The following is a 25263-nucleotide window of genomic DNA, read 5'->3' as shown; positions in this document are numbered from 1 at the left end:
AATTTGACCTTTTGATCTCTATGTACAATCTGAGTGCCAGAGATCATTTTTTAAAGTCACTAATAGTCCTATTTACAACAGCTCCAGTAATGAATACATTAAGATGCAGAGATTTATCATTTTGGTGGTGGTTAGTAGCATTAGCTGATCTTTTGTTAATCTACTGGCAAGTTCCCAACTGCATCAGCAAGAAGGAGCAGAGTTGAGCTCCCGCTTCGCATGCTGATGAAAATCAGCTTGCGTGCTGCTCTTGGCACCCATGCCAGGGCTTACTGACTTCTGATGTAGGGTTAAAATTTCAAACTTTGGGCCTCCACCTGTGCCTGGAAAAAGTGCACTGTCAGACAGGGAAACTGTACTTCCAAACGAGTATTGGTGCAAAGAAATTTGACAACAGCATGTTCTATACTGCATTCGGGAGTGTTGAAACATAGCGTTGAGTCTGGCCCTAATAATAGAATAGACAACAGTGATTGTCTGAGAACAAAACATGATGAACAAATATTAACCTGAATTTCAGAACAAAGCAGGTGTAACCTCTCTTGATTTTAGTGAAACATTTGATACCACGTCTGTCTCATTAAATCTTCCCAACAAAATCAAACTAACTTACGTAAGAGCTTTGTCACACAAATTGTAAACTGGCTGGATCATGAATAAAGTGTAATGATAAATAGTTCCATATCAAGGGTGCCCTAAGATCTCTAGTGGGATTCTGCAGAGATTGAGGTTAGATATAATTTTACTTATATTTTTGTTGACGAATTGGAGAAGGAACTATGGAATGTGTTAAATTTTCAGATGAACCTAAATTGAGAAGTGTGATGAAGAGAAGTGATAGAGAAATCATGCAGAAGGAAATGGTAAGATGAGAAATAGCAGAGCAGGTAGCAAGATTTAGTATTGTGCAGAATTTCACCTTCCTATGCAGAGATGAACACAAAATTCGGGACTCATATTTAGGACATATGGGCTACGTCTACACGTGCACCCAACTTCGAAATAGCTTATTTCGATGTTGCGACATCGAAATAGGCTATTTCGATGAATAACGTCTACACGTCCTCCAGGGCTGGCAACGTCGATGTTCAACTTCGACGTTGCTCAGCCCAACATCGAAATAGGCACAGCGAGGGAACGTCTACACGCCAAAGTAGCACACATCGAAATAAGGGAGCCAGGCACAGCTGCAGACAGGGTCACGGGGCGGACTCAACAGCAAGTTGCTCCCTTAAAGGGCCCCTCCCAGACACACTTTCATTAAACAGTGCAAGATACACAGAGCCAACAACTAGTTGCAGACCCTGTATATGCAGCACGGACCCCCAGCTGCAGCAGCAGCAGCCAGAAGCCCTGGGCTAAGGGCTGCTGCCCACGGTGACCACAGAGCCCCGCAAGGGCTGGAGAGAGAGTATCTCTCAACCCCCCAGCTGATGGCCGCCATGGAGGACCCCGCTATTTCGATGTTGCGGGACGCGGATCGTCTACACGTCCCTACTTCGATGTTGAACGTCGAAGTAGGGCGCTATTCCCATCCCCTCATGGGGTTAGCGACTTCGACGTCTCGCCGCCTAACGTCGATTTCAATTTCGAAATAGCGCCTGACGCGTGTAGACGTGACGGGCGCTATTTCGAAGTTAGTGCCGCTACTTCGAAGTAACGTGCACGTGTAGACGCAGCTATGGAGTATATAGCGATATGATTTAAGTCTTTTCATGAATACATGCTTGTACATGTAGAGAGATGTCTGATGTGATCTGAAACTCTTGAGCAGTGTTCCCTAGTAGGTATCTGGCCTGTCAGGAGAGATTCACATGCCACCGAGCTGATTAGCAGAGCATCCACAGCTAAGTGTTTTTGTTTCTACAGGTGGTGCACGTCCCCACATGCCTCAGTACACATAAAAATTATTCCACACGTGAGAAAGATTGAGTGAACGTTGCTTCTGAGTGTTCATTTGTAGAGCTGAACCCCAAACCTGGAGCTTCAGGGACAGTCATTTAACCTTGCTGTTTTTAGTTTTTCTGATTTCAAAATATAAGAAAACAATTGTAACAGTAATTGTTAAACCTAAACAAATCAAAGCTAAAACGTGGGAAATGTGATCCAAAACACAGATATACTAGAAGCTGGAGCAACTTGGAAAGCATTGTTGGCAAAACAGGCCTAATAAGAATAAGGGGATGGAAAATTTGGACTGATTTTGTAATCTGATTTGGCAGTAAAAAGCATAAATCCTAGAGAAGCTGCAGTCCTTTGATTAGGTGCTCCCTGGAATATTGCGTTCTGTTTCGCACACCTCACTGCCAGACAACTATTGTCAAAGGGTAAAGTATACAGAGCCAAACAGCAAATAAGAATTAAGCATTTGGACAGACTGCCTCCATTTATATTAGAAGACTAAACACTGACTCTCTGTGACTTGGCTAAATCACAGTTACGGAGTGGGGGGTCTTATAAGTAAAAATATGTTAATTGCAGTAGACCTGTTAAAGCCCCTCCAAACTCTTACCTCCCTGGGGCACTTCTGTGTGGTGGCTGGAAGTGTAGTTTCTGTATACCACTGCACAAAGTGGAAGAGCTGTGCATTAGGGAAATATAGGCCAATACTAAGGAAAGGGGACCATTAATAGTGGGCAAAGAAAGGGAATCATTGAATCCAGTTTTGTATGAGCCGGCGCGCATACGTAGCTGGACTTCTGTCTCCCTTCTTAGCTCCCTGCACCAAGCCCACATCTTGGGCTTTGTGGCAGGCAGAATGAATTTCCTCCTGTAAACATATCTGAAATAGAGAAGAGGCAAAGTGACACTGTTCCAATCTAGGTTAGGTTTAAAATGAAAGTTAGGGTGACAGTTTGAGGGCACCATGTGGTAAACATTCTCGTGGGTTTTGAGCCCCACATGCCAGACATCTCATAAGATCAGCTGTTTTCCTGAGATCTGGAACACAGTTAAACCAGGACCACATCCCAGTGTGTTCCACAACTCTGAGAATCTGAACATCGATATAGATGTGTGAGTGGTTCCCACCTGGGGCCGGGTGGCCTGGTGGCTAGGCCCCCTGGCCAGGGCCTGTTGTGTGGGTCTTCAGCCCCACTTGAGAGTCTATGGGTTAAGTTTGGGGTGTGGCCCCAAGAATCTAGTTCCCCCTTTGGCAGGAGAGGGTTTCTTGGGGGGGGGGGCCTTCCCACTCCCCGCAGTGCCTGGGGGAGGGTCCTGGGCTGCGCCTTCTGGCGGCCGACCGGGTGGCAGCTCCAGCTCAGGCCTGCTGCCTCAGAGCCAGCTCCTGCCTCTTGGCTGGTCAGCAGAATGATCTTTGTTTTATGTTGCGAGAATAACACAGCATGAAAGAACAAAAGTAAGGTGTTCATGAAAGTGCACATGATTAGTGTGTGTATTTGTATCTTTTGTATCTACGGTAGACAGTAATACACTCTTTTTATATTTAAAAGTGTGTCATGAAAACAGATACAATTGCTTAGATAAACACAACAAGGGCTCCATTTTGCCTTTGCCTTACTTTACTACAGTAAACACTTTTGTATCCAGCAGCCCCAGCACAGGGAGGTTGCCAGATATTCAACTCTTCTGGATAATAGAGAGGTATACCTAGCAATGCATAACACTAAGGAAGATCAATATTAGATATTAAGAAACAAACAAAAATGTATGCCAAGTACTTTAGGTACCAATAATGGTAGTATTGTACATTTTACACTTATATTGTATTTGCTGTATTTATTTGCATTTACTTTCACTATACTGTACTTATGGAAAACATAACTAAAATTTACTTATGGTTAAAATACCAGTTATTTGAGGGTTCCAGATGATAGAATACTGGATGTGAAAGACTTTACTGTACCATGTTTTTTTCCATTATAACATTCAGACTTCCATAGACAGTCTCTGCAATCACCCTAAACTGATACTTCACAAGATCATTTATATGAGTGCAGCTGGAGAATTAAACAACAGGGAGAGTAAAGATGTGCAAGAGCAAACTGTACCTTAGTCCTCAATGTTTTCTTGTGAATGTTATTTCAGTCATAAACATTTCTGTTCCCTCTCCTTCCAAACCCTAATCTTTGGTGATTGTGCATGCTGTGCGTGTGAAGTAGTAGCTTGGAAGGATCATAATTTAACGGCAAGTTTCTCAGTAGTGTGAAGATTAAAACATACAGCCTTTTGGGCATGGAGTGAGTTGCTAAATCATTTTGCACAGTACGATACACCTCACAGCCTTGTGCTTGACATAAAAACTCTCCATTAGTACGTATTGTTACTGTGCCCCACTGTGAAAAATGTGTTAAATCAGTTCATAAGGAATCCTGCTTTGACCACTGTAATACCTTGCTGCAAGATAGAAGTTTGTGTTTCTTCTTTTGATCAGGTAAATATTTATAACTTTAATTGGCGTGTTTTAATCACTGTGTAAAATGAATCTGTGAAGTAGATTGGACCTCTCTTGCCTCCTGATATTGAGCAAAATACTCATTGTTTTCCCAAAAATATATGTATGTAAACAGTTAAAGTCCACCAAGCAGTGGGACTAAAAAGAGAGATGATGGTAATAATACTAAATGGAAAAGGAAAGAAATGCTGCTGATTTTGGCAAATTTTACTATTACTAATTATTATCCTCTGAGTTGATTCACACCTGCAGCCAAGGCCTGCTTAACCAGGAGGGGATCACAGAGTTCTATAGTACATAGACATCCCACTATATGTTATAGAGGAGCAGCATAAAGAGTGCACAAAAAGGAACCACAGATCACACTGATGTGTTGCATCCTGGCACCGATCGTTATATGCCTCTATGTCAGAATTTAAGTGCCAACTGTAGAATGCGGACCACACACGATGAAGAATACATTCCTGTCCCTATCCTGATGGTCTTCCAGCCTAAACAAATGGACACCACAAATCAGACACAAACTATACAGTGGGGCCCACGGAATGGAGTATAGGCCTGTCACAGAGCACAGACACTATTCTAACGGAAGACAAGGTGAGCACATTTTGAGTGGTACATTTATTCTTTGAGTGCTTGTACATGTCCATTCCAGGTAGATGTGTGCACACCCATACACAGTCATTGGAAAGTTTTTTTTGCAGCAGCATATGTAGGTCAGCTGTGGAGACCCCTCCAGTGGCACCAAGATAACAGTTCATATATGCCACAGCTGACCTTCCCCCGCCCCGCCCCGCCCCGGTCAGTTCCTTCTTACTGCCTGTGACAGCCATTGGAGCATCTCCTTCTCTTGCCTCAAGGAAGTGCTTCTCCCCTTTTCATCTGTAGGTCATTACCTATAGTGGAAATAGTAACAGAGAGGTAGCATGTTAGTCTGTACTCCAACAAAACAAAGCAGCAGCAATGTAGCACTTCAAAGACTAACAAAATTATGTTTTTGGTGATGAGCTTTAGTGGGACAGACGCACTGCATCAGATCAATTTCATTTCCAATACAGATCTGAAGAAGTGGGTCTGTCCCATGACAGCTCGTCACCGAATAAATCATGTTGTTAGTCTTTAAAGTGCTACATTTCTGCTGCCTCTTTTTTTTTTTTTTATGGAGGACATAGTTCTGTGTTAGTAGTTAGCTAGTAATTAGGTGTTAATAGCTAGTTGTTGTTTGTTCTTTCTGGCTAATGGCCCCACCCTTCAAGCCCTTTGCTACAGGTTCCCTCTGGTATATGTCTATGAAGGTAGGCTTCTGGTAGTCATTACTTCAGCCAGGAGGGTATAGGAGCCTAAGGCTCTAACCTCTGAACTGCCGTATGCTGTTTACTTTAAGGATAAGGTTCATCTGCAGCAGCACCCAGCCTTCTTTCCCAAGGCAGTTTACCAGTTTCACTTGGGTCAATTCACTTGGTGTTCTGCCCAAAACCTCTCGCATCCCAGAGGGATCTGTCCCTGCACACCCTAGACGTTCCCAGGTCCCTGGCCTTTACCAAGAATGAACAAGGCCCTTTAGTAAATCTACAAAGCTGTTCGTAGTAATAGCAGACAGGATGAAAGGTCTGCAGGTTACCTCTCAGAGAATTTCCTCCTGGATTGCTTCCTGTATCTGTACTTATTATAATTTAGACAACATTCAGGCACCCCGTTACGCACCCACTCCACTCAAGCACAGTCTTCTGTGGCATTCCTAGCTTATGTCCCTGTCCAAGCAATTTGTAAGGCAGCCACGGGGTCCTTGGTATGTACTTTCACAGCTCAATATGCAATCCACCTGCAGGCCGGAGAGAACACTGCCTTTGGCTGGGCGGTATGACTGACAGCTGATCGATAACCTCCAACCCCTCCGCCTGATAGTGGCTTGGGAGTCACCTACTTGGAATCAGCATGAGCAAGCACTCAAAGCAAAAACAGTTGCTCACCTTTGTAACTTATTCTTCGAGATGCGCTGCTCATGTCCTTTCCAAGACCCACCCACCTCCTCTGGTGGACTAGTTCCAATGAGAAAGAACTTAGCACGGGGTGAGCTAGCTATGGCATATGCACTGTTATCTCGGCACAACACTAAGGGGTCTCTACAGCCGACCTACAGATGCTGCTGGGGGAAGGGCTTTCCAATGACTGCACACGGTGCGTACATGCCTACTTGGAATGGACATGAGCAACACATCTCAAAGAACAGCAGTTACAAAGGTGAGTAGCCGTTCTGTATGGGTGGTGTACAACAGGTTCTTGCTGCACTTGAATAGGGAAAGAGTTTCCTGTGTAAGTTAAAGCAGGGAAGAAAGCAGGAAGCACACGTTCCGAGTATGCAGAAGATGAGAGTGTCTGCAGTATGATCCAGTTCATGCAAATTAGGTGTGCCTGCAGGCTGCTGAATAGCTAGTCCTAATTCCAGCTATGACTTACATATTAATTATGTTTTTCAGCATAATGGAGTTTTCACTCCCATTTCACTTTTTCAGTAGCACATATCAGCCACCCTGGGAGTTACCACCTGAGTAACACAAATGATTCCTTATCTGAATATTGCAGAGTTTCAGCGCATTTATTGAAAAACCCCATTATACAGGCATGGTACAAACTGAAGCTGTATTGTAAATTCTCAACCAAATTGCTTGTGTGATATTAGATGAGAAATATAGTTTAATATAAAATAGTGCTTGTGGGAAACAAATATTCTGCTAAAACAGTGACATTAATTTCCTGGGGGAAAACAAAGACATGAGGGAAAATTGAAAAACCTGCTGGGTCACTAACTTTGGGGAAAATGCCTTAACATAATATAGTTGCTTTTAAAATTTAAAGACATGAAATTCCCAGGTAAGATTGTACTTAAAAACTATTTAAACACAAAGAAACACACAGTGAATGTCATCCAAACATTTAGGCCACATCTGCATGGAGCTGCTTTCCTGGCAGCTCCGTGCTAATGAGCAGTCTCGCTATTGCAAATGGCTGCTCATTAGCATACTCACACAGCTAATTAGCAAAAGATTTCACTCTTGGCAGAGGGTGGTGCTGGCCGTAAACATGCCATGTGGATGTGCCTCTGCTGGCTAAACCCCCTCTGTTGCCAGTCTATTATCCCTGAATTTAGGGAAGTTTTTCAGGGATAAGGGACTGGTGACAGAAGGTGGTTTAGCCAGCAGAGGCACGTCCACACAGCATGTTTACTGCTGGCACCACCCTCTGCCTAGAGCAAAATCTTGCATGGCTATGCTAATGAGCAGCTATTTGCAATTGCGAGATGGCTCATTAGCGTGGAGCTGCCAGGTGAGTAGCTTTGTGAAGATGTGGCCTTAAAGGATACCCTTCCATTCCCCTTTCAATCCTGCACAGCTAATTTGAAATATAGAAACTCTTGCTGCTTTTTTGACCCACACAACTAGTTAAAGTTCAGGGACCTGAGGATCTGCTGACTCAAAGTAGAAATTGATGTTGTCTAGTGCTTTTCTTTGATGCAGTTTTCTTTATTTACGAGGAATATACAAAGTCTTGCTTCTCTATATGCATCAGGAGTCAAAGACAACAGGAGACTTAAAGCTCCATGTCTCTTTAGCCAACCCTCACTCTCTTGCTTTTACCAGGAGCATGCTGTGCTTTCCATGTACCGCTTGGCTTTTTTTTTTTCCCCTTCTGCCTGTCTTTCTCCTCTGTCCTCAGTTTCTCTAAGTTCTGCCTCCCCCATGAACTTACAACAATACTTAGGAAAAAATCCCAAATAAAACAAACCCATGTTCCGTCTACATAATCCTTGTTTTAAGTATGACCTCTTAAAGCTTGTATGACTATTTTAAGTGATGGGCACATTCCCCCATCATTTTTGGTGAGGTTCAACTCAAATCTTAACAAGGTTTAACCCAGCTCCTAACTATACAATTTGATAATGGGTGTTTTGTAAAGCCATCTGCAACTGTGTGAATTTTAAATTCATCATATTTGTAATGTTCACAAAAGCAGGCGGCACTGTCTGAGTCTCTGCTGGCTTTATCAATAGGGCCCAGAGCAACAATTGAAGGATGGGATGGTAGCTCACTCATTAATTCCTAGAGTAACTGGCTACTTTTTGTATGGTGAAATTGGATATTTCATATTTTTTGCCATACCTATGAATTATGGTAGGCCACACTTTAATGTTTATTCCCTGCAGAGGAAGGGTGACTCACAGGGTTGTCTGATGGCACGTTAACATTTTCGGGTGGTCACAGTTATCCTCCATTGTTAATGCGTGGCTCCCCTTTTTTAGTGAGGGGATAGATGGAGCTTGGGAAGGAAGTTGTATGTTCTGCGGATATTTCTGTTACGGAGTTTTCACACAAAGTTACAGACGATGCATCTGTTCAACTTTAGCTGCAGCAAGATGTCTTTTTTTCTCTCAGAATTCTCAAAAAAGAGTTTAAATGCATCACTTTGATGTGCACTGTGTGCTTATAAGTGCATTATGTGTAGGTCTGAATATGTGCAAAAGAAACAGAACCTGACTGCTACAGATGCGTGGTAAGGAAGATCGCTCATAGAATCATAGGGCTGAAAGACCTCAGGAGATCCTTTAATCCAGCCCCCTGCCTAAAGCAGGATCAACCCTATCTAAACCATCCCAGCCAGGACTTTGTCAAGATAGGACTTAAAAAGCTCTAGGGATGGAGATTCTCTCAGTAATGCATTCTAGTGCTTCACCACCATCCTGGTAAAACAGTTTTTCCTAATAACCAACATACACCTCCCCCACTGTAACTTGAGACCATTGCTTCTTGTTCTGCCATCCATCATCACGGAGAACAGCCTCTCTCCATCCTCCATCAGGAGGTTGAAGGGTGCTGTCCAATCCCCCCCTCACTCTTCTACAAATTAAACCCCAAATCCTGCATCTTCTTGTCATAGGTCATGTGCTTCAGCCCTCCAATCATTTTGATTGCCTGGACCCTCTCTGGTGCATTCATGTCCTTTCTATGCTGGGGGGCCCAGAATTGGACGTAGTATTCCAGATATGGCATCTCCAGTGCTGAATGGAGGGAAATAATATCCTCTCTAGATCTGCAGGAAATGCTTCTCTTAGTGCACCTCAATATGCCATTAATCTTCTTGGCTACAAGGGCACACTGTTGACTCATATCCAGCCTCCTATCCCCAGGTCCTTTTCTGCTGCACTAGTACTTAGCCAGTCAATCCCTGCATTCATGTTGTAAAATGAAAGGCCTGAATTTCAGAGGAGCCGAGCAACTTGATTTCACCTGCAACTGTAGGTGCTCAGTAGTTCTAAACACTAAGTCACAAACATTCAGCAAAAATGTACCAAAGTGGAATGTTCAAATAGAAATGAACGAATAAACATCGAACTCTTCAGGAAGGTCAAGATACAGGATTTAAATCAGGAGAGGAACTTGTTCAAGCAAAATTGTTGTACTAGAAAGAAGATTTGAAATTTCCCAAATTCAGAGTTGTCCTTTGCACATCAGATGTCTTGAAATCTAATGTTTTTGTAGCTCTGCATGATCCAGTTACAAATGAAGAGTGTGAGCACATAGCCGTTACGAGGCATACTTGCACAGCTCTAAAAGCTCACCTTTACAGATGCGGATTTCCTAAGATCTGTTTTATTCAAAACAAAACAAAAAAAGGCATGCAGGGTTTCTAATGTACTTGAACATACAAATAAGTACATACTTTACATGTCACACCACCTTATTAAAGGCACTGGTAAAAGGGAAATGGAACAAAACCAATTTGGCATTTGTGATATAACTGATGTGAAATATTGGGAAGCCTGTAAAAACATTCAAGTAAGCTACCTCACAAAGCTTCTTCTTTGAAAGACCTTGACCTTCTAGTAAGATTCATAAGATTTCACCAGTGAAGATTTCAAGCAGATGGGTTTAGTTCTGGTGAAGTTTGAGCATGGAAAGCCCTAACTGCAGAAGCTGTAGGACCAAGTCAGGAATGTGGAGGTTTTGCTCCTCAGAGTCCATTGGAAGCAAAGGGAAATCGGGAGGTGGCCGATCTGGTAGAAAGAGGCCCTGGAAAGGGCTCAGAGCAAGAAATATGGAGTCCAAAGAAAAGAGGAAGGACAGGAGAAGGAGTCATAGTGAGGAGGGGGCTGCAGCACAAAAAGCAGCTCAATGCTCAGTAGCAAGACTCACTGGAACATATGCAGGGAACTCTGGGTTATGTAAAACCTGAATATGACTGACTTCTCCATGCCATACCCCATATGCTTCTTGAAGGACACTGGGATGGAAAGGGTGTTTAATAGGTGAGAAGAATTGGCTAGATGTGGGGAAAAATCATGTTTTTTCCCTAGACTGCATTATTATCATGACGACTATTGCCCAGATCCAAGGTGCTACACCATGTCCAACCCCCTGAAATGTCTGTTCTCCCAGTGCTGTGTTAATATCACACCCAGATCATTCACAATAGCTCACATTACTGGACTAGCACATAAAAGTCCCATATTGTGAGACTAAAGAGCTGTTAATATACCAGTGTGAAAATAGATGTCACTTCGGATGTGAACCTTTTACTTTAATGTTTAGCACTTTATTTTTTTCTGAAAACACTGAACTCTTTGCGAATTGAGAGGTTAGAAGCAAAGGGTCACATTTCCAAGATGTTATTACCAAAACCTATTACATGCATTAGTTTGGGGGTGGAGAGGGTGTTAGCTTACTACTAACAGCTTGAAGACTTATAAATATCCTTTTATTCTTGTTATCTCAGGACTGAAATGTGGCTTGCAATGTTTATGAATGAAGTTGCCACTGCAGAGGCTTATGGACGATTTTCCTGACAAGGTTTCCTTTCAGTCCTGTTCATTGGTAAAAAAAATAAAGGCTTTTGACTTTCAGCCCATCTAGTTCCTACAGGAGTAGGGCAAAGCCATGATGCTCTGTGTAAAGCCCATGTTCTCTTAACTAGCCTGCTGGCAGTAAATGAACCAGAACTTCCTTAGTGTCACACCTGTCACACAGCTTCTCCATTTTCAATTTATTTTCCTCCCAGGGAAGGTTGAAAATGTACCCTGTAGTTGGAAGATTCACATAGCTGGTCCTTGCACAAGAAAGATAAAGTCTGTCGGTAGGAGGTATTGAGTCATTGATATTCTTCAGCTTCCTTCAGTGTGGGTTTATTTCACAACTAGAACTCATTTAAAACTGCATTTGCCCTTTAATTCAGACAGAATTGAGTTTATGGGATGCTGTTTGACCAGCCTGGTCAATATTTATCTATCCAGGCCTGTTGCTGGCAGAATCCGTATACCAGCAACAAAGAGTGAGGCTGTGTCTACATTACAAATAAATTTGACACTTAATAAATTTGATTTTTAACATCATTCTTATGAATTTGAATTTAAGTGTCTACAAACCTTCTGGAAAATTGACCCATCATTTGTCTGTGTCAAGTTTCCACATCCCCATTGTCTTAACCAAGTTAGACTGCATGACCTATTCATTGTGGGTACCTATCCCATGGAGCTTTAACCGCAGTTGCTTGTGGATGTTTAATGTCAGAATCCCAGAATGCAAAACACTGTCCCAGAATTTGGAGCACCCAGTAACCTCATAAAAACTCACTGGAAATCGCACCATTTTCTCCATCATTTTCTATGACACAGCGCTAGCGCAAGCATGGATCCCCAAATGCTTCAAGTCATTGTACACACTGTAGCCACAACTTCCCAGACTGTCACTCAATTTTGCTTTCTTTTACAAAACGCAATGATGGTTCAGGATGATGATGATGATGATGATGATGGTTTTGAAGAGCAAATATTTCAACTGCAGTCCAAGAACTCACAAATGCTGGCTGCCCTGAATCAAATGCTGACAGTGGAGCAGCAGTTTTGGACTCGTGAGACCAGCCCACAATGGTGGGACACATCATTTTGGAGTCCTGGGATGACCAACAGTTACTGCAGAATTTTCATATGTGCAAGTCCACTTTTGTGGAACTTTGTGATGTGCTGGCCCATGCCCTGAAGTGCAACAATACTAGAATGAGGCCGTCTTTAATGGTTCACAAGCGAGTGGCAATCACTCTGTGGAAGTTTGCAATACCCGACATTTACCAGTTAGTGGCAAAGTAATTTGGGATGGGCAAATCTACAATGGGGTCCGTGGTGATGCAGGTGGCCCCTGCAATCTGTCAGTGTCTCCTCAGGAAGACTGTGACTCTAAGAGATGCACAGGCCATAGTGGATGGTTTTCTGCACTGGGGTTTCCTAATGGCGGCGGGGCAACAGATGGCACACACATCCCCATCTTGGCTCTGGACCATCTGGCCTCTGAGTATGTAAACCGAAAGGGATACTTTTGCATGGTTTTGCAGGCAATGGTCAATCACAGATGTCATTTCACCAACATCAATGTGGGATAGTCAGGGAGAGTTCACAATGTACGCATCTTCCGAAATTCTAGTCTGTAAAGAAAGCTCATGGATGGGACTTTTTTCCCCAGACCAGAAAATCCAGATTGGCAAAGTGGAGGTGCCTATTGTAATATTGGGTGACCCTGCTTAGCCTCTGCTCCCTTGCCTTATAAAGCCTTACACAGGAGCTCTGGACTTCAGCAAGGAAAACTTAAATCGGAGACTCAGCAAGTGCAGAATGGTGGTGGAATGCACCTTTGGCCATTTAAAAGCGAGGTTCAGCTGCCTATTGACCCATTTGGACCCTTCTGAAGCTAATGTCCCCACTGTGATTACGGCTGTGATTACAGCATGTGTTATTTTGCGCAACATTTGTGAATCCAGGTGGGAGAATTTCCCATCCATCTGGAATGCCAAGGCCATCAGCAGGACTTACTCACAGCCACCTACACGGCCATTCACCAATAACCATGTGGTGGTGGCAGCAGCAATAAGGGATGCTTTAAAACATAGCTTCATGAATGATCTGTCATGCACATAATCGGGATGTAATACCATCCAAGCCCCACTGCTCAAGCTGATTTGTGCTCCCCACCAAATGTGAACCAATAAATCAGACCATGTCTTACTGAAAGAATGTTTTTACTTGGTAGGAGGGGGCTAAGTTGCAGGAAGTTCAATGGCTGTCAACGGAGGGTTATTTTCCTAAAAAAGGGCACCTGTGCTTTCACCCCTCTTCCCCCTCCCCCGCCCAGTTCCATTTGCTGCCAGTCTTCTGCGGACCTTGGCTTAGCATGAGCGAACACCTGTGCTTTCAGTCCTCCACCCCCCACCTGCTTCTCCACAATGATTTGTGTACCCTGCCACTTGTGCATGCAAAAAAAAAATATCACACCAAGCTCAAAACAATAAGTTTATTTTGAGGGGAGGAGACGTTTAAGCAGCAGGGAGTGTAAGTGTTGTCAAGAGTGGTGGAAGAGCCTTTGCCCTTGGGGCTAGAGCGGCAGGCTGTCCTTGCCCTCCCTCCCCGCATTCGGGACTGCAATGACAGGGGGGCAGGTGACCTCTCTTCAGGAGACTCCAGGTAGTAGTGAGCAGAGCCCACAGTGCTTGTGTTGGGAGTCTCTCTGCAGCTGCAGCATGGAGCGCAGGACGTCCATTTGATCGCTCAATGCTGTTACGAGCTTTGCCACTTACTCTTTCTGGAACTCAAGCATTTTATGCTGCCATTGAATTACTGTCTGCCACCACCCCGCTCTACATTCCTGCCACTGAGCTGTTTCCTTTGACATCTTAACTCATTTCTGCATCAGGCAATTCCATGTGCTTCAGGAACAGATCTTTTTTCGCTTCCTCACCCTGACTGCTACGCTGGGGATGCCAGCTATAAAGTGAAGGTCAAAATTGCCATCCATGGTGCTGCACAAATTGCGTAGCTTATTTCAAGTAGATTTTGAAACAGGCTATTGCAGCAAGTGGTGCTGTCTGAACAGCTCCACATGCCAAAGTAAAGCCCTATTTTGAGGCGTCCCTGTATTCCTCCTGCAATGAGGTATAGAGGGGTGCTGGAATAGTGTGTCCATTGTCATGGAAACTGTTTCGAGACAATGGTGCATTGTATGGACTCAGGCAGCTATTTTGGGTTAGTATCCTGAAACAGCTCCTGCCATGTAGATGTAGCCAGATCTGAGGAAGTGGGTCTGCCCCATGAAAGCCCATCACCTACTAAATTTTGTTAGTCTTTAAAGTGCAATATGACGGGTGGTTTGTTTTGTTAGAATACAGATTAACACTCTCTGTTTCTGATCCTTGAAGGAAACATATAAAAAAACGTATCATGCCACTTTAATCTACAGACCCTGCTTCTTTTCAGAATATTTTGATAGGTAATAAGAATTAAAGAGATTTGAGCCTTTTGAGCAAAATTCTGTGTACATGCATGCATGCATGCATATGTGTGTGTGTGTGTGTGCGCGTGCGCATGCCCATGGAGCCTTTCTGAACTATTCCTTACACAGTCATTTATAGTTTTATTCAGTGCTTTTTACTGTTTAAAAAAAAAAAAAGGAGCCAGTACTCAGCTGGCTCTTCCCATCCCCACCAGCCAATCCTGCGGTTACCAGATTTGCCCATTAATCTGGGGTACGCTCATTTATTTGGGTTTACAACGGGGAAGAGGTGACTAATTCTGTCAGTGTGCTACTTGTGACAGAAGTGTTCCTAAGGAGCTCTACTTTTCCCTTCTGCCAATTACCTCTCAATGGAGCTATTCTGCCCAACCCAGGGGCCACAGGATTAAGCTTTTCCCACCCTGGACTCATGTGAACACACTCACACATGCACGCGCGCACACACACACACACACACACAGGCAGAGCTCATCTGAGAGGGACTGTTCATCAGCACTTACAAGCTGACACCTTATATGTCCCTGTTCTCAGTGGGCTGGGTTGCACAGCAATGCCAAGCTCTGGCCCTTATGTGCCCTTGGATTCAGAGGCTGTGTTGAACAGCACTCTCAGCTGCCACCCTCATTTGCCATCTCGGTTCAGCACCCTCTTCCCAATCCTGACTTCCACAGCACAATCATTCTACTAGTACCCACTCAATGGGCAAACCCACAGGAGTTCTGGACACTACAGAGATCTTTTAGCTTAGATACAAGAAGCGTCGTTTCAGAGTGAATGGGGAAGCCAACACAACACCCCTGAGGAAGTGTGAGCCAGAGAGGAAGAAAAAGAGAGAGAAGCCACTAGTGTAACAATGAAAGCTATTTATTTCTGGGTAGTGAATATATATTTAACAGCTACAAAGGAAATAAACTGGTTACAAATGTTAGGGCTAGCAAACCATATAGCTAATTACATAAGGCAAGGTTAAAAGGCTATGCCTAGAGACAGCGGGAGAGGGAGGGGGAAAGAGAAAGAGAAAGAAAGAGAGAGAGAGATCTCACCACTTCCCTATATTTAGAAAACAACATTGTGTGGCTTTTGTCAGCATTGCAGCAACCTGCTTGTTCAGCAAGCCATATGGCTGAATTGCAATACAAGTCTTGATCGCTGAAAAGAATAAATTACCCAACTGCTTTATTGACATATATCTGTGGTGCCCATTTGTTATAGAAATTCAGCTATGTTGCAGACTGTATGCTTGCAATGCAATTTGCATATGAAAGATTTGCATGGTAAATTACTGTTGCTGTGCGAGAGGTCAATCAGATTGAATAATTGCTACATTCAGCTTTCTGCAAATATCAACATTGCCTTTTCATGTTTTCTGTTTCTAAAGTTCTTTCTGAAGGCAAAACTACATGGTTTGGGTCTGTCGAAAGGCTCTGCTATTCGAAACATCATATATACAAGGAAGAGAAAAATTTGTGTTTTAATAGACCTTTGTGTTGGCTATTGTGCGGACTTGTGAATGCAAAATATCTATAGAAACCATTAGTTTAAAATGCATGTCAGAGGAAAACAATGCTGGTAGCCCCACTAAATGCTTTTGAATCCATGCTTCTTTTGAGGTGACGTAGTGGAGAAGGTATGAGGCAGGGGTTGGCCAGCTGCGGCTCCGGAGCCACATGCAGCTCTTTAAGGAGCCATTTGTGGCTCCCAGCACTGACTCCCCTGCAGGACCCTGCCCTGCTGCTGCTGAACCAATAGAACTAAACTCAGTTGGTTTAACAGCCAGCAGGGTGGTGGGAGGGATCTGGCCGTTAAACCAACTGGATTTAGATCTGTTGTTTCAGCAGTGGCAGGGCAGAGAGCCACAGAGGAGTCAGTGCTGGGAGCTTCAATGACTCCATTTGGGTCCCAGGAGAGAACAGTGTGGCCCTGGGGAGGGGCACTAGAAGGGGTAGTTCTGCATCCTCCCTCCCACTCTTACCAGCTTCTTTGACAGTGTTGGCTGGCTCCAGCTGCCTCCTTCCCACCCAGTGTATGTCAGCAACGGGGCAGCATGCCAGGTAAGGCAGGTGGATATGGGGGCTGAGAGGGGAGGGGAAGGCAGAACAGGCACAGGGGCATGGAGAAGCAGTTGGCGCTGCTGTGTCTCTGCCAGGTACAAGCACCCGCCACTCATGTCCTGGCTGCAGAGCTTGCAGGAGCATGTGGTGACCTTGATGCAGAGGGAGCACATGCCTGAATCTGTTGCCTCCAGTTCCCTTATGTGCTGAATGCTGGAACCCCAATCTGTCTGAGCCCCAACCTGCAGAGTGCAGCTAAATTTGGCAGCCCTTAGAGTGGGTGGCACCCACCACATCCCAGGGCTGGCTTAGGGTAGCTCAGGCAGCCTCCCACACTGCCACTCCTGCTGTCTGGCTCCTCGGAGGATAGACCTAGCCTTCTGCAGCCACTGCAGCTAACTAAGAGCATCACAATTCCCTCCCCAGCTCGGCTCCCTGCTCCACCACAGCAGGGAACATCCCAGCCAAGTTTTCAGCAAACTTTCCTCCCTCCCCTTGGCCTCAAGGAGCACCTGTCTCCGCAGGGGACAGGAACCGAGCCCCTCTGCCCCTCCCCATGCAAAGTGTGAGGAAATAGAATATGTAAAACATTTGTGAATGTCCTGTAGTAAACGTATATCACATTACAAATCATTGTGTGTGCACTGTTTTTAAAAGGGGAGTTACAAAAAGTATGGTTTGACGTTATTTCTTAAGGACTGTCTCATATTCACATGCATTGCGGCTCCTGATTTATTGATTTTGTAACTGAATTTGAAAAAATGGCTCTTTTTGCAATTATGGTTACAGACCCCTGGTGTGGCGGGGGGGGGAGAATTTGCACTGAATACTCCCAAAGGCAGTCATTTGCATTTCTGTACTACAAAGTCATCTCTGAACAGAAGCAGACCATGTAAGACTAGTGAGAACTTGGGATCAAATGTTCATTCTCTGACCTGGGACTGTCATTATCAAAGACAAGAGCTCTTAACTTGTAGCTGAAAAGAGAAGCTCCCTACAACTTCAAAGTGAGATGAAGGACCAGTCAGATTCCGGAGTTTTGTTTGTTTGTTTGTTTGTTAAATGGGAAGTACTGTGTTTGTATGCACCACTTCTGAAGCATTGGAAGGTACAATAACACCCTTTTTAACAAAGAGTGTTTCTACTTCTGATGTCCAAAGACACCAAAGCCAGCATGTGTGCTGTATACATCTGTAAACCCAACAAACTGTGTTACAGTGAAATATTTTTGCTTAGAATCTCAGTCATGCTAGAACTATTTATTTTACTCTTGCGATGGTTTATTTTTAAAATATCATCCATTTTCCACTGAAATATCTAATGCCGATGGGCTTGAATTCATAACTGGTCACAAATAAGTGTCCCTAATGGGTTGGCACTGTATGAAGTTTGAGTTACTGCCATTTGCAAGGTTACCCTGGCGACCAAAGTAGCTTTGGTGAAAACTATTGTATTTTGATTAATGACAAACTTCATAAGCACTCAGAATGTTGCCAGAAGTACATTTATACTAAAACTGATTTATGGTGTTGTATTCTCTAAGTGATCTTATCTTTCAGTAAAATATAAAATAAACATTATTATTAAAATTATTAAAATATTAAAATTCTGACCTCTGTAGACTCCTTTAGTTATGGTAGCTGATAAATACTAGTATAGCCAATTGAAATCTTGCTTCCCAAAATGTTCGTTTAGGAAGAAGCATGACAGACCAATGAGAAGAGCAATATATAAACAAATGCTTCAGACCACGTCATCATTAAATACTTAAATGCCAAACATAGAGATCTAGATCTTCGGTCCCACTTCATCAGCTTTTTTGCTTACTGTGGTAGAGTAAAGATACCCTCAAGCCAGCCTAACTAGTCCTCCGAAAATTCCAATACAGTGGAGAATCTCCTTGTGATGTAGAGTTGCAGTGGTCTCAGTGCAGCTGAGGGGTCATTGGGAGAGCAGTGAGTGGCTCAGTACCTCATGCTCCAGTGATATCTGGCTACTGGAAGGAACATTTGAGGGTTAGGTGTTGGCACTGTAAGCTACAAAAGCCCAATCCAACTTATGCCAAGTCTCTAGTCATATGCAGATTGGTCACAGAATCTGAGGGTTGCAAAGGTGGCCTGTAGACATGATAGCACATGTCCATCCTTTGGTTTCTCACTAAGCACAGCCACAGTGGAAGATTTCCTACATAGTCTCTCTACCATGGTACGTGGATAAACTTTAACCAGGTTGATTTTGTGCATTCCTATGGACTTTCAAATATATGCATAGAGTAGACATGCAATGGGAAAGTGGCGCTACTGGGTGTACAACCTGCCATTTCCAGTGTTGAAAGTAACTGAGCAGCAGCATTCGGATACCATTTAACCCTCTCTTCTGCCAAACTGTGATCCCTCTGTACAAAGGAATCAAATTCTGCAGCGGCAGCAGCTACTGAAGTCTGTGGATTTACCATAACGAATAAAACATTTAAAAAAAAAAAAACAGACCCGTGGTATGACTGGCTTGCTGTTGCGTAAAGCCAGGAAGCAAGATTGAGATATAGTATCAAAAATTATCTAAAACAGTATTGTGATGGCACATGTTACTCAATGCGAAGGGAGGGCTTTTTTGGACAACATGGTTCCGTTAAAACAAAGTACCCCAAGGCAATATGCTTGGAAGGAATACCAGAAGGGAGCCAGAATGCCTTTGACATTTTGCAGTTAAATTTAGATCCTAATTTTGAAAGGTGGAAGATACGAATAAACTATGATCTTTTGTGAAAAAACAGTCTGATTCAGTTGGAAGGTCTTTCGTTACAATGTGAAAATACATCCTGTTCATGCTGGAGAAAAAGGAAAAGCATAGCAGGTACTTTACAGTAAGAAAGGAAGAAAGGCTTCTGGCAGAAGCAATCCTGAAGAGATTCCAGCTTCAGACTGGGGCAATGTAGACTATATGAGTATTGCTCCTGTATTTTGCATCTTGCAATCCTATGCTTATTTGAAAGCCAGAAAAGCAAAGAATAATTTTAGTTCAGATGACAGTTTTGTCCTCGTTTGCCTTATTATGATTCTGTTTGAACTTGATTTGGGGGGACAGTTTTCTTTGTTTTGACTCTTTTTCTCTCTATCTTTTTAAGGTCAACTCAGATTAAAACATACTCATGGGATAATGCCCAGGTTATTTTGGTCGGGAATAAATGCGACATGGAGGATGAGCGGGTAATCTCCACTGAAAGAGGCAAACATTTAGCGGAGCAACTTGGTAAGATCAGAAATTATAAGAGTTTTATAATTGCTTGTAACATTGCTTTGAGTACTGTCACTAAGGCTGTGTCTACACTTGCCCCCAACTTCGAAGGGGGCATGGTAATCAGGACTGTGGGAGATTATTAATGAAGCGCTGCAGTGAATATGCAGCACTTCATTAGGCTAATTTTCCCCTGTGGCAACTTCGAAGCAGCAAACTTCCAAATGCCGGCATGCGTGTAGCCACAGGCACTTCAAAGTGCCCACTCTACTTGGAAGTCCCTTTACCCCTCAGAATTCCCCAAATAGGAATACGGGGCTTTTGAAAACTGGGGGTCCTTTCGAAAGGACCGTGTCTACACGGGCGGTGCGTGATTCAAAAGCAGCCCTTTGGAATTGCCGTGGCCACTGTTGTACTAATGAGGCACTGCATATTCATGGCAGTGCCTCATTAGCATCTTCCAACCTCACTCATTACCATGCCCCTGTAGATGTAGCCAGAGAGAGAGATCTAGAAAGACATTCAACTCCCATTGAAATAATTGAAGTTACTCTGCATTCACATTGCTGTAAATGAGGCTGGATCAGTGAATCAAATTCCAATTTCTAGGTTGTACAGTTTAACCAGAGGGATAACTCTTGAGAGGCTTCAAGCATCTCCTTCCTTTTTTTTCTGCCAAATCGTGAAAGTCCTTTCACACTACAAGAAGAATCATCTCTGTGGTATTCTGATTGAGCTACAATCAGGAAGTGCCAGAATCTCACAAGAACTTCATTAATATTTCCGACCCAATTTAGCAGACTCCACCAGTCCCAATACTTTGAATAAGCATCCAGATACTCAGGGGCTACCAAAATCCAACTCCTGCCCCTTTGGGGGTTCACCAGTTCCTTCTATAAAAAGAAATGTTTTGACATTTCTTAAAACTCACTGTGGCTGGGCACTTTTTGATTCCTGGTGAGCAAGTGATAAACTTCAGCACATCTTCTTCCTTTACTTGCACAGCTGCTTAGGGGGAAGCTATCACAAAAGCAGCTACTTGAGCAGCAGAGGGAGGAGAGAGTCTCTCATAGGCTTGGTCAAAAGCCTGGGTCAGAGCCCAAGCAGTGGGAATCTGTTCACTTTTCTGCTTATGTTACCTTATTTTAGACTCTTGCCACAACCACTTTCCCTTTTGGAAAGCATCTTGTTGGCCGCAGCACAGTTTGCCCTGCTGAGATGCTATAGGCAGTGGCACACTCCCTCTATGTGCCATGTGTCACTGAATAGACACATCTGCAAAACCACCAAGAAAGTCAGGACCATAACCCAGGCTGTGAAAGCTGGCAGAAAGGAGTGTTCACTGCAGTAGCTGTTGCTATCTGGCAAAACAGTTATCTACCCCAACAATTGTCCCCGACAGCATAGAACTGATTTTTTAATGCCTCTGTTTTCCATAAATTTTCCATAAACACAATCAGTTGCCATAGCAACTACTTTGGCATGCTATTTTTGTGCTCCAGTTTTCTTTTTTTAAATCTAACAGTTGACAGGATTGTCAATGAGACCAAAAATGTAGCAAGACTTGGAGAGGGTTTAGTGGACTATGAGGATACCAAAAATGTCCAGTTATAAGAGTTAATACTAACAAAAAGACACATTATGGCTATGTCTACACGTGCCCCAAACTTCGAAATGGCCATGCAAATGGCCATTTCGAAGTTTACTAATGAAGCGCTGAAATGCATATTCAGCGCTTCATTAGCATGCGGGCGGCTGCGGCGCTTCGAAATTGACGCGCCTTGCCGCCGCGCGGCGCGTCCAGACGGGGCTCCTTTTCGAAAGGACGCCGCCTACTTCGAAGTCCCCTTATTCCCGTGAGCTCATGGGAATAAGGGGACTTCGAAGTAGGCGGGGCCCTTTCGAAAAGGAGCCCCGTCTGGACGCGCCGCGCGGCGGCAAGGCACGTCAATTTCGAAGCGCCGCTGCTGCCCGCATGCTAATGAAGCGCTGAATATGCATTTCAGCGCTTCATTAGTAATTTCGAAGTTTGGGGCACGTGTAGACACGGCCTATGGGGAGGAGATAAAATCTCTGGTTTCAGATATTACACCAGTCTCTAGCTATCGGGATTAGGATTAGATCTTCGTGAGGGATAGATCATTCACTGTTTGCCTGCTGAGAGATTACATGCATCTTTCTCTAAACTATCTGGTGCTAGCCACTCATACTGGTGTGGATGGACTTTGGGTCTGATCCAGTACAGCAGTTCCTATCTTTTTATGATTCAGTCCACACTTCACAGGCCAGAGTCACTACTCTTGCCAAGAGTACATCTCCAGAGCAGCTGGGAGATGTCCTTTCTATCTAGGATAGATGTGCATGTGCTAGCTGTGCTCAATAATAGTAGTAAGCCTCTGCCACTCCTACATCTTGGGCTGTTTCTACACATGCCACTTTCTCTGCAAGTGGCATGCTAATAAACAGCCCAAAATATGCTAATGAGGCATGGATGTAAATTCCTGGTGCCTCATTAGCATAAGGTCACACGATTTGGAGTCTGGAAGACACCCTTCTGGACTCCAAAACAGCGTGTAGAAGCGCAGCCCCCGGGGGGCTCTTCCAGAAGGAAGTCCTCCTTCCAGAGGCCCCTCCTTCCCAAAAATTTTCGGGAAGAAGGTGCCGCGCTTCTACACACGGTTTTGGAGTCCAGAAGAGCATCTTCCAGACTCCAAATCATGTGACCTTATGCTAATGAGGCACTGGGAATTTACATCCATGCATCATTAGCATATTTTGGGCCATTTATTAGCATGCCAATGTGTAGAAACAGCCTTGGAGCACAGACCATTGATGATCATTCACCAGCATCCCATTTCAGGGTGGTCTTTTCTAGTTCTGACCAGGCATATCCCATCTTTAGTGTCTGTCTTCAGGTGTCTATGCCAGGTGTTTCTTGGACACCCTCTTTTCCTTTTTTCCTTGGGGGTTCCAACTTAAGGCTTGCTTTGTGCTGTTGGTGGTAGTTGGCTTTCTAAGGGTATGCCCAATCCATCACCATCTCCTCTTCCTGATTTGGCAGGAAGTTGATGAATCAGTTGTCACCAGGTCTGCCCAAGCTACAGCTTAAAAATAACAGTGAGCCTGTGATGGCCCAGGCTACCTGCCCAAGTACATAGTCATGGTGTTACAAAGGATTATACTCTGGTGGGTAGCCTGAGACACTCCAACCATGCTGTTTTTCTCAGTACTAGCATTTGTATGTCTACCCAAGCTGGGAATTGCATCTCTCAGCTGCTGTGTAGATGTTTTTTTCTGTTCTAGTCATAGCTCCAGCTGCATTCAGCTTTATATCTGGTAGAAACTAAAATACCCTTATAGAATTGTAACTTAGCTGTTGCCCATATGAGACCAGGTGCTGCTCCTGCATGTACGTGGAGCAGAACTGTGTGGAAATAAAAATTCCATTTTGTGGAGGGTTTCAAATTTGAAACTTGTTCTTATTAGCATTGAAACCCAAAATTACCCCCAAAGAAAAATTTCAGAAAAAAATTAGGTTCTACCTCATTTTTTCAACAAAATGGACTTTCCATCTCTATTTTGACTGTTGAAACATGTTTTAATTTCCTTTTTAAAAATTCAAAATGAAAAAAGCTGCTTTGAAGGGAAAAGCCAAAACATTTAGTTGAAGCAGTATAGTAGGGGAAGTTTTGACATCATTGGAATGTCCCCATATGTCACCATCACTTCCACTCTTTTTTTCTTTGAAACAAATGTTGCAGAGTATTTTAATTTTGATTGAACTGCATTTTTGAATAGAAAATGATTCTATCAAAAGTTTTCCAACTAGTTCTGTTCTTTTATAACTGTCACCAGAGCTATCAGGCCGAATTTCTCTCATTTTCTTTATATAATCTCCTCTTTCTCTTATTTTGCTATTATTTCATGGTTGTTTAATACAAATTAATCTAGCATAGCTTAATTTTTTTAGTATGCTGATATGACTAGAACCTGGGTATGCGACACCTCACCCCCCCATCAGAATGTAAACTGGCAAAAAATATAGAAATATTGCAAAGTGGCCAGTAGAGGGAGCCAATTAATGTAATTTTAATATTGATACAGTGGAAAATACCTATTGAATTACCACATCTGTTCATATAAAACTCTACATACAGCAAAAGCCCAACATCAATTTATTGTGTTTTTTCAACAAAAATGTTACTTATAGAAAATAGCAGTTAATCATAATATATTATATGTATGGACTATCAAGGCTTAAAAGTATATTCATATGTAGTTTATGTTCTACATCATAGCTGAATGAAAAATCTAATTTAAGCTTGAGTTCTACAGCACTTTCTCACACACTCATATATACAAAACTGTATGTGTATTCAAATTGCTGTGACCACACTTGTCATGTGTCTCAAGGGACGTCTCTCATTTTATGCAAGATTCTTGACATCAGAAATGAAAACTGATGAGCTGACAGTTTAAACCAAAAGAGTCACACAGTACTTTAAATTTTCTTCAGGAATTTTTGTTTTAGTTGCTCTTTCCCTTATGTGTGTCCAATACATTGAGAGTTGTGACCACTACTGTGCAACATAAATCTAAGTATTTTCACATGCAAATAGCCTATTAAACACCCTCATGGCTGTTACAAGCACAGATATCCAATTTGTGTGTGCAATCCAGGCAACTGTATATGCAAATTAGGCACACAAATGTGTATCTATTTTTGCATGGACCATTATGCAGATGTCACTTTAAAACTCATGTTTTGTTATATCACAAATCTACAGAACACTCATTATTCGTTTATTACAAGTGCTCACAGTGTGAGACAGATGTGCCATTATGGCCCAGGCCCCCCAGGGTTAAGGCACAATGCCACCCCCAGAGTTCTCCCAAAACTTAGTTGAAGTGGAGTGCCTGTTAGGAGAGTGCTGCATATCTTACCCCACATGTCAGGTGACCTCTCCCATAGCACACAGGCACACACACTGGTAGAAAATCTCTGTCTGAAACTTTGCAGTCTCCCTGAGGGGTGGAGAGAAGCAGGGTAGAGGCACTGATCTAGAAGCTGGCACCTTTCAGTTTAATACTCCTCTCCACCTCCTTTCTGCAACTGTACCAGAGCCAGGCCCTTTGTCCTTCGATTGTTATTAAATGTCTCCCTTGCTTTTGTTTCCCCTTCCATCTCCTCTCCCTTTCTTTGCCCCAGTTCTGCTTCCCTACTGTACATTTTGATTTT

At 43.4% G+C, this 25263-nt stretch overlaps 1 protein-coding gene across 1 annotated transcript in view; it reads left to right on the top strand.

Moving 5' to 3' along the window:
• The window catches only part of RAB3C (RAB3C, member RAS oncogene family), a 164851-nt gene that overhangs the window by 130365 nt on the left and 9223 nt on the right, over positions 1-25263 (top strand). Inside the window, exon 3 of the mRNA XM_074994280.1 lies at positions 19915-20039. Within this exon, the coding sequence (XP_074850381.1) occupies positions 19915-20039 (125 nt within the window). The remainder of the gene's footprint in view (positions 1-19914; positions 20040-25263) is intronic.

Source organism: Carettochelys insculpta, chromosome 5, assembly GCF_033958435.1.
Source record: "Carettochelys insculpta isolate YL-2023 chromosome 5, ASM3395843v1, whole genome shotgun sequence".
Lineage (NCBI taxonomy): Eukaryota > Metazoa > Chordata > Testudines > Carettochelyidae > Carettochelys > Carettochelys insculpta.
The sequence above is the reverse complement of the archived record's forward strand: the minus strand, read 5'-3'. Positions and strand labels throughout refer to the sequence as shown.